General features: G+C 48.5%; 1 protein-coding gene across 3 annotated transcripts in view; it reads right to left on the bottom strand.

The window, feature by feature from the left end:
* sycp3 (synaptonemal complex protein 3) overlaps nucleotides 1-18,199 on the bottom strand; it is a 140,017-nt gene that overhangs the window by 17,318 nt on the left and 104,500 nt on the right. For all 3 annotated transcript variants that reach the window (XM_086011680.1, XM_086011681.1, XM_086011679.1), the window contains exons 6-8: nucleotides 16,037-16,136; nucleotides 12,672-12,770; nucleotides 783-887 (exon numbers count right to left, since the gene is read on the bottom strand). In XM_086011680.1, coding sequence (XP_085867806.1) covers nucleotides 783-887; nucleotides 12,672-12,770; nucleotides 16,037-16,136 — 304 coding nt within the window. The remainder of the gene's footprint in view (nucleotides 1-782; nucleotides 888-12,671; nucleotides 12,771-16,036; nucleotides 16,137-18,199) is intronic.

The following is an 18,199-nucleotide window of genomic DNA, read 5'->3' as shown; positions in this document are numbered from 1 at the left end:
TGGGAACACCATCACCTCCAAGTCACACACTATCCTGACTTGGAAATATATCGCCGTTCCTTCATAGTCGCTGGATCAAAATCCTGGAACTCCCTCCCTAACAGCGCTGTGGGAGTACCTTCACCTCACGGACTGCAGCGGTTCAAGAAGGCGGCTCACCACCACCTTCTCAAGGGCAATACATCCCATGAACAAATTTAAAAAAAATTCAAATGCTTCGGGCAGAGGTCCTACTGACAAATATTCTTGCAGCACTTTCTGTTTTGATTTCAGGTTCGCAGTTTTTCCCAGTGGAGTTTGCTACTCAATAAGATAAACCATCTCGATTTGTTCTTTGGCACATCACAAGAGGTTTACTGTCTCATTAGAAAAACATGTATGGCACTTCTCATATATACAGTCTCATATACCAGCAGCAGTTACCTACACAGGCGCACGGACTGCTGGGAGATGCTGCACTCAGCTAGGGCTCTGCACACAACACGGAAAGGGTGGTGGAAGCAGATTCAATAATAACTTTCAAATAGGAATTGGATAAATACTTGAAGGGAAAAAATTGTAGGGCTATAGAGAAAGAGTGGGGGAGTGGGACTAATTGATAGCTCTTTCAAAGAGCCGGCACAGGCAGGATGGGCCAAATGGCCTCCCTCTGTGCTGTATCACTCTATGATTTGTTTTCCATGTGGAGATGGGGTGGACTGCACTATATAAAGGTGTGTACTGAACAATCTGAATTCAGCCACCTCACTTTTAGAGTCAAAGAATTTTACAATATTACTTACAGTATCCATTAAAATCCTTTTCTGAAACAGGGCCATCTCCTTGCGAAGCTCACTCTGGACAGCCGACTGCTGCTCTGTGTGGCTCTTCTCCAGTTCCGCTAAATTCTGACAGCAACGTTAACAGCATCAAAATTTCATTTACACATTCATCCACGACATGGCACAATTATACAGTAATCACCTGTCAAACCATACACGGAGCAGGCGGTACACGGAGCAGGCGGTACACGGAGCAGGCGGTACACGGAGCAGACAGTACACGGAGCAGACGGTACACGGAGCAGGCGGTACACGGAGCAGACAATACAGGGAGCAGACGGTACAGGGAGCAGGCGGTACACGGAGCAGACGGTACACGGAGCAGACGGTACACGGAGCAGACGGTACAGGGAGCAGACGGTACACGGAGCAGACGGTACACGGAGCAGACGGTACAGGGAGCAGACGGTACACGGAGCAGACGGTACACGGAGCAGACGGTACAGGGAGCAGACGGTACAGGGAGCAGACGGTACACGGAGCAGACGGTACAGGGAGCAGACGGTACAGGGAGCAGACGGTACACGGAGCAGACGGTACAGGGAGCAGACGGTACAGAGAGCAGACGGTACACGGAGCAGACGGTACACGGAGCAGACGGTACACGGAGCAGGCGGTACACGGAGCAGATGGTACAGGGAGCAGACGATACAGGGAGCAGACGGTACACGGAGCAGACGGTACAGGGAGCAGACGGTACAGGGAGCAGACAGTACACGGAGCAGACGGTACACGGAGCAGACGATACAGGGAGCAGACGGTACACGGAGCAGACGGTACACGGAGCAGACGGTACACGGAGCAGGCGGTACACGGAGCAGACGGTACACGAAGCAGACGGTACACGGAGCAGACGGTACAGGGAGCAGACGGTACAGGGAGCAGACGGTACACGGAGCAGACGGTACACGGAGCAGACGGTACAGGGAGCAGACAGTACACGGAGCAGACAGTACACGGAGCAGACGGCACACGAAGCAGACGGTACACGGAGCAGACGGTACAGGGAGCAGACGGTACACGGAGCAGACGGTACAGGGAGCAGACAGTACACGGAGCAGACGGTACAGGGAGCAGACGGTACAGGGAGCAGACGGTACACGGAGCAGACGGTACAGGGAGCAGACGGTACAGGGAGCAGACGGTACACGGAGCAGACGGTACACGGAGCAGACGGTACAGGGAGCAGACGGTACAGGGAGCAGACGGTACACGGAGCAGACGGTACAGGGAGCAGACGGTACACGGAGCAGACGGTACACGGAGCAGGCGGTACACGGAGCAGACAGTACACGGAGCAGACGGTACACGGAGCAGATGGTACACGGAGCAGACGGTACACGGAGCAGACGGTACAGGGAGCAGACGGTACACGGAGCAGACAGTACAGGGAGCAGGCGGTACACGGAGCAGACGGTACAGGGAGCAGACGGTACACGGAGCAGACGGTACACGGAGCAGACGGTACAGGGAGCAGGCGGTACACGGAGCAGACAGTATAGGGAGCAGACGGTACACGGAGCAGACGGTACACGGAGCAGACGGTACAGGGAGCAGACGGTACACGGAGCAGACAGTACAGGGAGCAGACGGTACAGGGAGCAGACGGTACAGGGAGCAGACGGTACAGGGAGCAGACGGTACACGGAGCAGACGGTACAGGGAGCAGACGGTACAGGGAGCAGACGGTACAGGGAGCAGACAGTACACGGAGCAGACGGTACAGGGAGCAGGTGGTACAGGGAGCAGGCGGTACACGGAGCAGACAGTACAGGGAGCAGACGGTACACGGAGCAGACGGTACAGGGAGCAGGCGGTACACGGAGCAGACAGTACAGGGAGCAGACGGTACACGGAGCAGACGGTACAGGGAGCAGGCGGTACACGGAGCAGGCGGTACACGGAGCAGACGGTACAGGGAGCAGACGGTACACGGAGGAGACGGTACAGGGAGCAGATGGTACAGGAAGCAGACGGTACATGGAGCAGACGGTACAGGGAGCAGACGGTACAGGGAGCAGACGGTACAGGGAGCAGACGGTACACGGAGCAGATGGTACAGGGAGCAGACGGTACAGGGAGCAGATGGTACAGGGAGCAGATGGTACAGGGAGCAGACGGTACACGGAGCAGATGGTACAGGGAGCAGATGGTACAGGGAGCAGATGGTACAGGAAGCAGACGGTACAGGGAGCAGATGGTACACGGAGCAGACGGTACAGGGAGCAGACGGTACAGGGAGCAGACGGTACACGGAGCAGATGGTACAGGGAGCAGGCGGTACAGGGAGCAGATGGTACAGGGAGCAGATGGTACAGGGAGCAGACGTTCACGGAGCAGATGGTACAGGGAGCAGATGGTACAGGGAGCAGATGGTACAGGGAGCAGATGGTACAGGAAGCAGACGGTACACGGAGCAGATGGTACAGGGAGCAGACGGTACAGGAAGCAGACGGTACACGGAGCAGACGGTACAGGGAGCAGACGGTACAGGGAGCAGATGGTACAGGGAGCAGACGGTACAGGAAGCAGACGGTACACGGAGCAGACGGTACAGGGAGCAGACGGTACAGGGAGCAGATGGTACAGGGAGCAGACGGTACAGGGAGCAGACGGTACAGGGAGCAGACGGTACAGGGAGCAGACGGTACACGGAGCAGACGGTACAGGGAGCAGACGGTACAGGGAGCAGACGGTGCAGGGAGCAGACGGTACAGGGAGCAGACGGTACAGGGAGCAGACGGTACAGGGAGCAGACGGTACACGGAGCAGATGGTACAGGGAGCAGACGGTACAGGGAGCAGATGGTACAGGAAGCAGACGGTACATGGAGCAGACGGTACAGGGAGCAGACGGTACACGGAGCAGATGGTACAGGGAGCAGACGGTACACAGTTCAACAGCTGACAGTATATATTGATTGGAAACTTTGTGAATTTACACATCAGCAGTTATCCATCAGTGAGGAAATATCTGTAAGGTGATAACCCAGCAGTAAACTATTTTGGGACTTTATGGCCTAGAAATTGGATATGGCCCGAAGATGGGCGGTGTCATGGCCCAGCGCTATTTAGCTCAGTCCTCATTAACATGATTATGGTGCTGATCTCAGCACTAAATCCGCTGCTCATTGGCTTACTGCTCAACAGGTGGGGCAATATCGGGTCCAGTCTAATTCCAAGTATTATTTGGCCTAGGCTTTATCCAGTACTTAAAGGGGAGGTGCATTGATGTAGCAGCACCTCATTGTCATTCCACTTGGAACTCCACTTCGAAGCACAAGCAACTATGTAGAGATGGCTGAGCGTCAGCAGAGGGAGAGAGTAAGACGCTTCTCAGACGCGGCTCTGGAGTCACTGGTGGTGGCTGTGGAGGGGAGGCGGGCTGTCCTCTTCCCACAAGCCGCCAAGAAGCTATCGGCACATATGTGCAGGAGGCTGTGGCAGGAGATATCTGAGTATTTGACAGCCACCAGTTGGTCCCCAGGTCCTTCATCCAATGCCGTAAGAAGTTTAATGATCTCACATGGCAGGTCAAGGTGAGTGAAGGCTTCAGCAAATGCCATATTCCACCATCTGCACCACAAGCCTCACACACTTCTCAATGCACCACACCCACAGCACTCACCCACCAACAATCTCTACCTTTCACCACTCAGACCTCACAATCATAGCTTCACTTCACTCTCACAACTTTACCACTGCTGCAACACTCACACCCACATCTCACACCATGCACACACTGACATCTATTTAACTATTGCAGGCACATCATCCAAACACACTGCACCACACTCACTGACACACTTCCCTTTCTCTTGCAGGCCAAGATCGCGCACAATCGCCGGGAGCAGCAGCAGAAAAGCTGCTGCTGCACAGGCCTTGAGCTAACTGGAGGAGAGTGCTCAACATCATTGGAGGGGAAGTTTCCAAGGTCATGGCAACGGGCGAAGTTGAAGCCCTTGGGGAAAACAACAGTATGCTCATTCCTAATCCTTCTTCTCACATTCCACTTCCCCCTCAACCCACAATCTTTTCTCACTTAGAAGCTGCTGATGCTGTATGCATGCATATCTTCCCCTGCCCTCTCACCATAACCCAACTCTTGTGCCTTTCTACTTTCAGATAACGAAGAACAAGCAGCAGCACAGCCTGCCCCCAAGGCGATGGAGGAGAGCGAGTGGGGAGAAGACAACACAGCGTCACTGCATCTGTCACTCGAGACACCAGCTCAGAAACTGGCACTGCACACGATTCAGAGGACCTGGATGGGGTGGTCTTCAGAAGAAGGGTGATGGGCATGCACACCGAATTGTTAGGTGCAAATGGCAAGCCTGCCAACGAGCCTCGTGGCAATGTCAAGGAGCATGGAGGAGCCCACCTTCAACATTGGCCGGGGCTTTGCACAGAGCTTGGAGTTCTCATGCAGTCTCAGCTTGCTGCCACCCAAGCTCAGACTGCTGCCATCATGGCTGGGTTTACCACTGTCAAACGGGGCTTGCAGGGTGTCGCAGCAGGCCAGCAATCTGTCCTCCACCAGATTGCTAGGAATGCTGTGGCGCAGCCCCGGGGAGTGGCAGTGGGTCAGCAGGACCCTGCTGTCCTCTCTCAGCATTCCTGTTCCCACCACTGCCACTGCCCTTGCCGCTGCCCGTCAGTCAGCCAGCCAGCCCAGATTGCTGCCGCCCATGCCGAGGTGCTGCAGTCTACAGCCGAGCCTTCTAGGTCCAGGGCTGCTTGAGGTCGTCCTGCAGGGCCATCTGACGTCTCCCCCATGGAAACTCAGCAGCCTTCCACCAGCCATGCTGCAGCCACTGGGGGAGCACTTTATAGGAGCACTAGAGTAGGAAAGGGCATCCGAACAACAGGCACTAAGGGATTGCATAAGGGTGATCAGTTGATAAAGTATGTGTGAATTGATTCTTGATAAATTTAATAATTGTGTTTGGAATCTTTGTTTTGTGGAGGCTCTCATTTCAGCTTTGTGCCCAGGAGGACGCTGTGATATTCAATGACAGAAGGATGGTATGATGGGGATGTGGTGAGCAATGGGGATCCAGGGTTTCATTCACTGGAATCAGAGTCTGATGAGATGTTCACGGACAGCCCGTGCCGAGGGGGGATTTGCTGCCTGCCTCCTCCTCTCCCTCGTCCTCTTTCTGAGATGGTACCGTAATCTCTGGTGGCAAAAGCTGAGCTCTCATGATGGCCAAGTTGTGAAGCATGCAGCAGACCACCACGAAATGGGACACCTGCTCCGCCGAGTACTGGAGGGCTCCTCCCGAGTGGTCAAGGTAGCAGAACCGTTGCTTCAGCAGCCTGATGGTCTGCTTGATGTTCCTGGTGGCAGCATGGCTCTCATTATACGAGTGCTGGGCACGAGTGGTGGGGTTGCGGAGGGGAGTCAAGAGCCAAGTACAGAGCGGATAGACCTTATCTCCGAGCAGCCACCCTCGGGTTTGACGTGGTGGCTGGGATTTTGATGGCACACCGGACTAATGCAGGATGCAGGCATCACGACTGCTGCCAGGATAGTGGGCAATGACCATCAGTATGTGCTGGGCGTGGTCGCACCAAAACTGCACATTAAGTGAGTGGCAGCCTTTGCGGTTACAGAAGATCTCAGGATTGTTATGCAGCGCCAGCAAAGCCACGTGGGTGCCGTTGTCGGCACCCTGCACGATGAGGAAGCCCGCTATCCTGGCAAAGCCACATGCGTGCTCCTCGTGCTTCTCTCTGCTGAGAGAAGAAAGCATATTCCTTCTCATGGTGTAAAGAGCCTCGGTGACCTCCCAGATGCGGCGACGGATGGTGAACTGGGAGATGTTAGCTACGTCTCCTGCTGCAGACTGGAAGGATCCACTGGCGATGAAATTGAGGGCCACAGTAACTTTGAGGGCCACAAGGAGAGCTGTGTTTGGCTTGCTCTGAGGCTGCAGGTCTGGTTGCAGGAGGTGGTAGAGTTCTGTGACCACCTCCTTGGTGACGCAGAGCCTCCTAAAAGAAAAGCAAAATACTGCGGATGCTGGAAATCTGAAATAAAAACAGAAAATGCTGGAAATACTCAGCAGGTCAGGCAGCATCTGTGGAGAGAGAAACAGAGTTAACGTTTCAGGTCGATGACCCTTCGTCAGAACTGGAAAAAGTTGGAGATTGAACCGGTTTTTAAGCAAGTGCAGGGGCAGGGAAAGGTGGGAGGGGAGGAAAGGATAAAAGGGAAGGTCTGTGATAGGATGGAAGACAGGAGAGATTAAGAGACAAAAGGGATGATGGTGCGAGGCAAAAGGAGATGGTAATGAGACAAGTTAAGAAACAAAAGATGGCTCTAGATGAAGTGTAAATGGCGATGGCAGAATGAAAGACAGCTGCCATGTGAGAGAGAAAAAAAATAGAACAAAAAGATAGGGGCAGAGGTTAATATATCTCGAGACAACCGGGAGCAGCAGCGGGTGTCGAGTCGAGCCGGAGCAGCGAGGCGAGGCAGCCTAAACAGGCAACATTCCAAGGGGAGGTCAGAATTCAAAAGTGACATCACAGCCAAGCTGGTAGGTGATTGGCTGGTTGGTGAGTACTTTTCCTTCTCTTTTATAAACTTTATAAGTTGGTAAGTTCAATTAAATAGAGGTGTGATATTCATCATCTAGAATTGGGGCAGAGGGTATTCAAAAATAATAATAATAAATTTAATTAATTACATAGAATGGGAGAGCAGGTGATGTGTTACTGCTGCAATATGTGGGAGCTGGTGGACACCATTGATGTTCACAGTGATCACATTTGCAGTAAGTGTTGGCTACTCGAGGAACTCCGGCTCCGTGTTGATGAGCTGGAGTCTGAGCTTCAAACACTGCGACACATCAGGGAGGGGGAGAGTTATCTGGATTCTGTGTTCCAGGAGGTAGTCACACCAATTAGATTAACTAATTCAGATGTATTCCATGGTCAGGGACAGGAAGGTGTGACTATGAGTGAGGCAGGTACGGGGATCCAGGAGGTAGTGTTGGAGGAGCCGCAGCCCTTGCTCTTGTCCAACAGGTTCGAGGCTCTTACTCCCTGTGAGGACGGGAACGGGGACTGCAGGGAGGATGAGCAACCTGGCCACAGCACCGTGGAACGAGGGGCCATTCAAGTGGGGGGAGTAAAAAGAAATGTTGTAGTGGTAGGGGATAGTATCATTAGGGGGATAGTGGCACGGTGGCACAGTGGTTAGCACTGTTGCCTCACGGCGCCAGGGACCTGGGTTCAAATCCGGCCTCGGGTGACTGTCTGTGTGGAGTTTGCACATTCTCCCCGTGTTTGCGTGGGTTTTCTCCGGGTGCTCCGGTTTCCTCCCACGTTCCATAGATGTGCGGGTTAGGTTGATTGGCCATGATAAAAAAAAATTGACCCTTAGTGTTAAGGGGGGATTAAATACATGGGGTTACGGGGATAGGGGCTTGGGTGGGATGCCTGTCGGTGTAGGGACCGGGTGCTAGGGTTTGGATGATCAGCCATGATCTCGTTGAATGGCGGAGCAGGCTCGAAGGGCCGGATGGCCTACTCCTGCTCCTATCTTCTATGTTTCTATAGGGTTCTTTGCCGAGAGCAAGAATCCCGAAGGCTGTGTTGCCTGCCCGGTGCCAGGATTAAGGACATCTCCTCTGGGCTGGAGAGAAACTTGGAGTGGGAGGGGGAGGATCCAGTTGTCGTGGTCCATGTTGGTACCAACGACATAGATAGGACAAGGAAAGAGGTTCTGCTGAGGGAGTATGAGCAGCTAGGAGCCAAATTAAAAAGCAGAACCACAAGGGTAATAATCTCTGGATTACTACCTGAGCCACGAGCAAATTTGGCTTGGGTAAATAAAATCAGCGAGTTAAATGCGTGGCTCAAAGACTGGTGTGGGAGAAATGGGTTTTGCTTCTTGGGACACTGGCACCAGTACTGGGACAGGAGAGAGCTGTTCCGTTGGGACGGACTTCACTTGACCAGTGCTGGGACTAGAATCCTGGCGAATCGAATAACTAGGGCTGTAGAGAGGGCTTTAAACTAATTAGTGGGGGGGAGGTTTCAAGAGAGCAAAAAATAAAAATGTCAGCGGAGAAGGCAATAGAGCAAGGTAGCAGTGGGGGAATTAAAAACCAGAGCGTGTCAGGAAGGGACAGAATGTATAAAGATAAAGGTAGAGTAGTAAAAGGGGTAAAAGCAGGAATAAATTGTCACAAAACATATTTTAAAGTTCTTTATCTGAATGCACGCAGCATTCGTAACAAAATAGATGAGTTGACGGTACAAGTAACTACACATGAGTATGATCTGGTGGCCATTACAGAAACATGGCTGCAAGGTGACCATGACTGGGAACTAAACATCCAGGGGTATTTGACAATTAGGAAGGACAGACAGGAAGGAAAGGGAGGCGGGGTGGCTATGTTAATAAAGGATGGAATCACTGCAATAGTGAGAAATGATATTGGGTCAAAGGATCAGGATAGTGAAACAGTTTGGGTGGAGATAAGGAATAATAAGGGGAAAAAGTCACTAGTGGGCGTAGTCTATAGGCCTCCTAACAGTTGCAACTCTGTTGGTCGGAGTATAAATCAGGAAATAGTTGGGGCTTATAATAAGGGAACAGCTATAATCATGGGGGATTTTAACTTTCATATTGACTGGACAAATCAAATTGGGCAGGGCAGCCTTGAGGAAGAGTTCATAGAGTGCATTAGGGATGGGTTCCTTGAGCAGTATGTAACTGAACCAACCAGGGGGCAGGCAATCTTAGATCTGGTCCTGTGTAATGAGACAGGATTAATAAAAAATGTCCTAGTAAAGGATCCCCTTGGAACGAGTGACCATAACATGGTTGAATTCCAAATTCAGTTTGAGGGTGAGAGAGTTGGGTCTCAAACCAGCGTACTAAGCTTAAGTAAAGGAGACTATGAAGGTATGAGAGCAGAGTTGACTAAAGTGGACTGGGAAAATAGATTAAAGTGTAAGACGGTACATGAGCAGTGTTGTACATTCAAGGAGATATTTCACAACTTTCAAGAAAAATATATTCCAGTGAGGAAAAAGGGGCGTAAAAGAAAAGACAGCCATCCGTGGCTAAGTAAAGTAATAAAGGATAGTATCCGACTGAAAACAAGGGCATATAAAGTAGCCAAATCTAGTGGGAGGATAGAAGATTGGGAAGCATTTAAAAGCCAGCAAAGAATAACTAAAAGATTAATTAAGAAAGGGAAGATAGATTATGAAAGTAAACTAGCAAAAAATATAAAAACAGATAGCAAGAGTTTCTAGTTATATAAAAAGAAAAAGGGTGGCTAAAGTGAATGTTGGTCCCTTAGAGGACGAGACCAGGAAATTAGTGGTGGGGAACGTGGAGATGGCAGAAACGCTGAACAAATATTTTGTATCAGTCTTTACAGTAGAGGACACTAAAAATATCCCAACACTGGACAAACAGGGGGCTATAGGGGGGGGAGGAGCTAAACACGATTAAAATCACTAAGGAGGTGGTACTATGTAAGATAATGGGACTAAAGGCGGATAAATCCCCTGGACCTGATGGCTTACATCCTAGGGTCTTGAGAGAAGTAGCGGTGGGGATTGTGGATGCATTGGTGGTAATTTTCCAAAACTCCCTGGATTCAGGAAAGGTCCCAGCAGATTGGAAAACTGCTAATGTAACACCCTTATTTAAAAAGGGAGGCAGACAAAAGGCTGGAAACTATAGACCAGTTAGCCTAACATCTGTGGTTGGTAAAATGTTGGAGTCCATTATTAAGGAAGCAGTAACAGGACATTTGGATAAGCATAATTTAATTGGACAGAGTCAGCATGGTTTTACGAAGGGGAAGTCGTGTTTGACAAATTTGCTCGAATTCTTTGAGGACGTAACAAACAGGGTGGATAAAGGGGAACCAGTGGATGTAGTGTATTTGGATTTCCAAAAGGCATTTGACAAGGTGCCACACAAAAGATTACTGCACAAGATAAAAAATCATGGGATTGGGGGCAATGTACTGGCATGGGTGGAGGATTGGCTATCTAACAGAAAACAGAGAGTTGGGATAAATGGTACATTCTCTGGCTGGCAATCAGTAACTAGTGGTGTTCCGCAGGGGTCGGTTCTGGGACCCCAACTGTTTACAATCCATATTAACGATTTGGAGGAAGGGACCGAGTGCAACATATCCAAGTTTGCCGACGATACTAAGATAGGAGGGAAAGCAGTGAGTGAGGAGGACATAAAAAACCCGCAAAAGGACATAGACAGGCTAAGTGAGTGGGCAAAAATTTGGCAGATGAAATATAATGTTGGAGATATAAAGTGTGAGGTTATGCACTTTGGCAGAAAAAATCAAAGAGCAAGTTATTATCTAAATGGAGAGAAACTGCAAAGTGTTACAGTACAAAGGGATCTGGGGGTCCTGGTGCATGAAACACAGAAGGTTAGTATGCAGGTACAGCAGGTGATCAGGAAGGCCAATGGAATCTTGGCTTTTATTGCAAGGGAGATGGAGTATAAAAGCAGGGAAGTCTTGCTGCAGTTATACAGGGTACTGGTGAGGCCACACCTGGAATACTGCGTAGAGTTTTGGTTTCCATATTTAAGAAAAGATATACTTGCTCTCGAGGCAGTTCAGAGAAGGTTCACTCGGTTGATTCCGGAGATGAGGGGGTTAACTTATGAGGAAAGGTTGAGTAGGTTGGGCCTCTATTTATTGGAATTCAGAAGAATGAGAGGCGATCTTATCGAAACATGTAAGATTGTGAGGGGGCTTGATCGGGTGGATGCGGTGAGGATGTTTCCACTGATGGGTGAGACTAGAACTAGGGGGCATAATCTTAGAATAAGGGGCTGCCCTTTCAAAACTGAGATGAGGAGAAACTTCTTCACTCAGAGGGTAGTAAATCTATGGAATTTACTACCTCAGAGAGTTGTGGAAGCTGCGACATTAAATAAATTTAAAACGGAGATTGACAGTTTCCTAGCTGATAAGGGAATAAGGGGTTACGGGGAGAGGGCAGGGAAGTGGACGTGAGTCTAAGTTCGGATCAGCCATGATCCTATTGAATGGCGGAGCAGGCCCGAGGGGCCGTATGGCCTACTCCTGCTCCTACTTCTTATGTTCTTATGTTTATCTACTTAAGCGAGGAGTAGTGTAAGAGAAGTGTTCTCTGAAGACCCTAGGTGGGTAAGGCCTCCTGCTGAGAGCCCTCCTGGCCCCCCTCCTCCTCCCTCTGAGCGCATCTTCTCTTCTTTGCTGCCTCGCACTCCTGAAGATACTCGAGCGTGAGGGGGACTGCCAGTAGAGCCTGCATGACTGTGAGCAAGTGTTGTGAGCAGAAGCCTTTAAATAAGAATGAAGGCATTTTCCACTTGCCCCAACACTCGCTGTTACCTTAGGATCTTGAAAGAAGTTAATAAAGCTGCTGGAGTTGCAGAAAGTTCCACAGGACTAGTCAAACTGAAGAAACATGTCAGCTGCAAGTTGTTGCTGATGATCCCTTTAAATAACGCTGCTGGAGCCTCCTTTCTGCTTGTCAACGCTTGCTTGGCTCGTCACAGTTATAAGGCATTTCGGTAACTGGAGCGGCAAAGTTGAAAATCGCAGAACGGGCGTCACGTGAGCGTTGTATGTCACGATCTGCATAATCTACATAATTTTCACGAACGCGCAAATTGGAAGGGCTGCCGCCTGGCCGAAAATATCAGCTGCCGCAGGACCCACTGGCAGCGGATGAAAGTGTGGCGGCTGCCATTTCCCCCTGAATCGGGTGGTAACGGCCTGCGCTAAACTCCCGAATTTTTACCCTGAGTATTTCGGCAAATATCTCTCAGTCACCAATCCTTTTCAAGGTTTACCTTCAGGAACTGGTCAAACAGCTGCTTGATGCTCTTCAGCCTTTGTCCCTGGACCACTCTCATCTGCTGGAAAAGCTTCTGTTGCTGCCTAAAGAGGTTCTGCAGAAGAAACAAATGGAAACAGCCAGTTTTTCCAGTTTATCTCTGCTCTGACAGTGTCACACCCAGCTATCTACAGCGGTACTCTTAACTGATTGCCCGAAGGGGCAAAGCAGTGGCCCACTGGGGAAGCTCCATTCATTCCCCTTGCATCTGTGTAGAGATGCTGCCCTCCACTGTGCACATCTCTACAGGGTCACTGGTAAGATTAGGAGCTTGGGAGAGTGATGGATGTAACCTGGCCCCTAGACTGTGCTCAGTGCTACGGTTATTATGTAATGCACCATCCATCACTGTACAGTTAATACTTACACTTACATAGAGCCTTACCACACTTAAAACATTTCAGATTGCTTCACATATCAAATTATTTTGAAGTGCAGTAATTTTAAGTAAGATAACAGGGCGGCCATTCTGTGAACCAACCTCAAACAGTAACGAGGTGAATGACCAGTTCATCTGTTTCTGATAGTGTTGGTTGAAAGAAGAATGTTGTGCAGGATACTGGAGAACTCGCTGTTTTTCTTCAGATTATACCATGGGCTCCTCACTGACTTACATTGGCTCCTGTTCCCCTAAGCCTCAAATTTAAACTTCTTATATCCTACAGTGCTACAACCCCTCCCCCCCCCAACTCTCCATTCCTGATTCTGCCTTTTCCTGCATTCCTTCCCCCACCCCCCACCACCACTTTTTCCCCACAATCAGTGGCTGTGCCTAGATTCCACGTTTTGGAATTTCTTTCTAAACTCCTCCACCTCTCCTCTCAAGAAGCTCCTCAAAGCCTACATTTTTTTTTAAATTCGCTTATGGGATCTGGACGTCGCTGGCAAAGCCAGCATTTATTGCCCATCTTTGACAAAGCTTTTGTTCACTCCTCCTAATCCCTCCTTATTTGGCTCAGTCTCCAATTTTTTTCCTATGCTTCTGTGAAATGTCTTGGGATATTTTTCTACGTTAAAGGCGCTATATAAATGCAAGTTGTTGTTTAACATCCAACTGAACCACTGGAACAGGAAAGAACAAATGAATAAACTTGTATTTATTGAGCACCCTTCACGACCTCAGGACGTCCCAAAACGCTCTACAGTAAATGAAGTACTTCTGAAGTGGAGTCACTATTGTGTCCAAATAGCTACACTATCCGATGATGCTTTTAGTACCACAGCAACTTAAAAAAAAAATCATGATTTAAAATTTAATTGGTATGGGGAGATTCTGTTGCTAGATGATGCTTACGATTAACATTCAGTAATGCCTTTTAAAAAGCATAATTTATCCCTTTAGGATGAGACATTAAACTGAGATCTGCCTTGGACTGCTGTGCCAGTGCTCTCGGAGAGGATGTGTGGGACTTTGTTCGGATATCAGCCGTGGCTCAGTGGGTAGCACTCTCGCTTCTGAATCAGAAGGTTGTGAGTTCGAGCCCCACTCCAGAGGCGTTAACACATAATCTCGGCCTACAATCCAGTGCTGCACTGTCGGAGGTGCCGTCTTTCGGATGAGACGTTAAACCAAGGTCCCATCAGTCCTCTCATGTAAAAGATCCCATGGCACTATTCGAAGAATAGCAGGGGAGCTCTCCCCGGTGAACTGGCCAACATTTATCCCTCAACCAACATCACTAACACAGATTATCTGGTCATTTATTTCATTGCTGTTTGTGGGATCTTGCTGAGTGGAAATTGGCAGCCGTATTTCCTACATTACAACAGTGACTGCACTTCAAAACTTCATTGGTTGTCACAGAATCACAGAATCACAGAATCCCCCACAGTGCAGATAGAGGCCATTTCGGCCCATCGAGCCTGCACCGACACATATCCCACCCTATCCCCGTAACCCCACGTATTTAATCTCCTAACACTAAGGGTCAATTTATCATAGCCAAATCAACCTAACCCGCACATCTTTGGACTGTGGGAGGAAACCGGAGCACCCGGAGGAAACCCACGCAAACACGGGGAGAATGTGCAAACTCCACACAGACAGTCACCCGAGGCCGGATTTGAACCCGGGTCCCTGGCGCTGTGAGGCAACAGTGCTAACCACTATGCCACCGTGCCTTGTGAAGTGCTTTGGGATATCCTGAGGTCGTGAAAGGTGCTATAGAAATGCAATCACTTAGATTACTTTCCTTGGTCTCTACTGACCTCCCTCACAGGGGCATTTAATCTCCTGGCCGAATCCTCCTCTGTGGATTTTGTCCCAAACCCACAGGTGGGGCAGTAATGTTCAGACTGAGCTTCGGCTTCAAACATAACCTCATTTTCTCTACAAAAAGCTTTTTGCTTCAGATAAGAGGTCAGCCAATACTGTAGATCAGGGGAACGCGGAGATACAGAGCCACATAAAACAGTGGCAGGGTAAAGCTACCCTTTAGGGTCGATGCTGAGGCTTTAGCCACCTGTACAAATCCAGTGGTCTGCTGCAAAGTGGATTTTATGACATTGGAAACAAAACCATTATAGGGATCCCTCATGGAAAGCACCTTAGCCTACACTTTCCTCCAGGAATGCTGGAATCGGTGAACTGTACCGGTGCACCTGCTTGTTTGGCCACTGCTTCAGGAACTCAGGACACTGCCTTGGTTTAAGCTGCTCTGATGGAGGGGATGCAAATACCTGGGAATCAATAAATATCCAGCCGAGCTAACGTTGGCTCACTCCAGCCGAGTGGGTGGGTGGAGCCTTGCTGACAGATGCTGAAGGAGGGTTATGGGGCTTGCTCCCCTGGCCACAGCAGAATCCACTCGGCTGATGCATGTGCCGGGGGCACTCCCTATCCACACTTGATCTGAGGATTGAAGTGGGTCTAACAAAGCTACTTTAGACACTACTTCACATCACTGCAAAGCAAGTGCCATCATATGGTGGTACGAGTGTCACGTGAGCAATCACCCCCGAGAATATCACCGACACCAGATGTACCCCAAGCAGCCTGCGTTCATATCATTTCTCTCCACTGCCAACCTGGGCTTATTCCTGTGCTACATGGAGGATGCTGAATGAAAAAACTGTGGCACGGCTTTGTTAGAAAGTGGAGCTTAAATTATAAAAGCTGCGTTAGGGCCATCTTAAAGACGTCAACTATCATGCATTGTTTTAATTACTGAATGCTACTTTTCATTGTTCTTAACCAGTCACGATAAACTCACGCTTTGTTCAGTCCTAAGTAATATCCTGAAGAAAACTGGCGCATATACAGATCGGTAGGTTAAACAGAAGACAAAATATCATTATACAAGAGAATGTCTAGACACTTACTTCTATTTTCTCTTCTTGGTCCTTGGCCTTTTGAATATCTTTCTCCCATTGCTGGAAGATTCCAGTAAACTGCTTACAGTAATCATCAGTTAGCTGTTGTCTATACAAATAAAACAAAGTAGAGCAAAAAATGATAGCATGGTCAATGCTCCCGACGGCTACTCAGTGACCCAACCTGGAAACAGCATCGATCACCACCAACACCACTCACTGACATCCTCATACAGCAGGAACGGCCACTAGGCCAGGCACTTATGTAAGAATCAGCACCTTCAGAAGAAGGGCAGAATAAAAAGTCAAGAGACTGAGTACAAAATTGATGAATCTCGATCTGGACCAGACAGTAGATATGTGGAATAGACTCCCCTTAGAACCATCTCACGGGCACTCCTGGTTCCTTTCAAAAGGATTTGGGACAGATCGTATGATGTGAGCACAGGTGGATATTAGGATTTGGGTTACCTCCCAATATTTTGTACTCCTGCTCAATGTAAGATCCAAAGGGCAGCAAGCACTTCCTATGACCAAAGTATCTCAGACAGTCAGCCTCCAGGCAGAAAATGAACCCTCTATTGTTGGGGTGCGCACTGGAAACAGTAAAGGTGAACAGTGTATTCCAGATCGCTATCGATGGAAAGCCAAACGCTGGCAAACCATATAGTTCAGGCTAAAACTAATAATTTGTTATTAAGACACAGAAATAACATAGAAGCAAAACTGGTCCATCAGCAAAATGATAGATAGTGGACCACTTGGTTTCTCAGCAGTATCTTAAAAAGGTCCCAAAACAATAAAAGCCCCAACTCTTGCAGTACTCTGCAGTAACTCCTGTAAGCTGGGCACATCCTTAATCAAAAGCATTCACACAAGGGGGGCACTTCACGGAGTCCGTATAGCTAGCTGTATGTTGAGTAGGGAACTTGTGTATCTAGAATGCCCGCCTGATTAACACTTTCTGGTTGGTACAAGTGAGATGCATGCACACTTAATCCAGACAAAAATCTAGAACGTAGAGATTGTTATGATCTGAAACAGGACAGATGATCCAGTCATGGTGGCTGCAATTTCTTGAAGCTGTTCCCCTGTGAGTGGAACCTTTTCTTCCATGCTACTCAGAACAGAATTTTCTTTATTGTTATATCTGAGTCCCAATTGCTGTACCTGGAAGGAACTGAAAACAAAATGCAATAGGTTTCTCCGAAAAAGCTTTAAGTGGAGCAGTCAGCAGTCAGCCAGGTTCATCAAGGCACTCTGTTTCTGCTACCATTAGATAATAACATATGAAAGATAGGTATAAGAAAAGGTCATTCAGTGTATCCCTCTAAGTATCCTTACTCTCTCACTACCTCTTCCTTCCCGGTACAATAACTAAAAATTAACACAATACTGGTCTGATCCGTGCACTGTGAAGCTTTTGCCTAACTTCTTGTTCTCCACTGTTCTGGCTATATCTCTCAATATTGTATTAGCTTAGCCACATACCCAGGGCATTGAAAAGGTTATTTATTTATGCCATATATACATTTTTATACCTAATATATAAACACACATATGTATCACTTAACATTGGTCAGTGTTAAATTTCAGTTGCCGTTTTTTAAAAATCCAATTCAATAATCAATCTAGAACCTTTTATGAATCTTTAACTGCATCCTTTGTCTCTGTTGCTCTCCCTATTTTAGTGTCATCGATAAATGTGACAAGCTTAGTTAGTTTCTGAATCCAGTTCATTTGTGAAGGTGAGAAGGAATAGGGACCAATGATCTGTTTTGTTTCAAACCATAAAAGACTTTAAAAATGTCTTTATGGGAAGTCACAGCCTGAGGAACCGTGGGAAGTTTAAAATATCTCCATTACTGTCAGAGAAACCTTCTAGAAGGGTTGTTTCTCTGTACTGGAGGAAATAAATGCTGCCACGAATGTAGCAGTGTCGCTTCGAAGAGGTCTGCCTGACCCTGATCAGGTGGATTACTTAACTAGTAGCACAGGTGGAAAGATTATCACTCTCTCCCAGAGTTACTCTGTTTCATAAGTGCAACCTTTATATCAGGAAAACTCGTCAGGCTGTTTTTATGCCTTTAAACATTATTTGGGTTGACAGTGTTTAATTGGGAGATAGCTCCTTTAAAAAAAAACTAAAATCTTCCTTTGTGTCAGTTCAAA

The sequence above is a fragment of the Somniosus microcephalus genome, chromosome 18, assembly GCF_052327205.1.
Source record: "Somniosus microcephalus isolate GS21.2 chromosome 18, FLI_Smic_1.0, whole genome shotgun sequence".
In the NCBI taxonomy this organism is placed as follows: Eukaryota; Metazoa; Chordata; class Chondrichthyes; order Squaliformes; family Somniosidae; genus Somniosus; species Somniosus microcephalus.
Note: the sequence above shows the minus strand (reverse complement) of the source record. Positions and strands in the feature narration are given on the sequence as shown.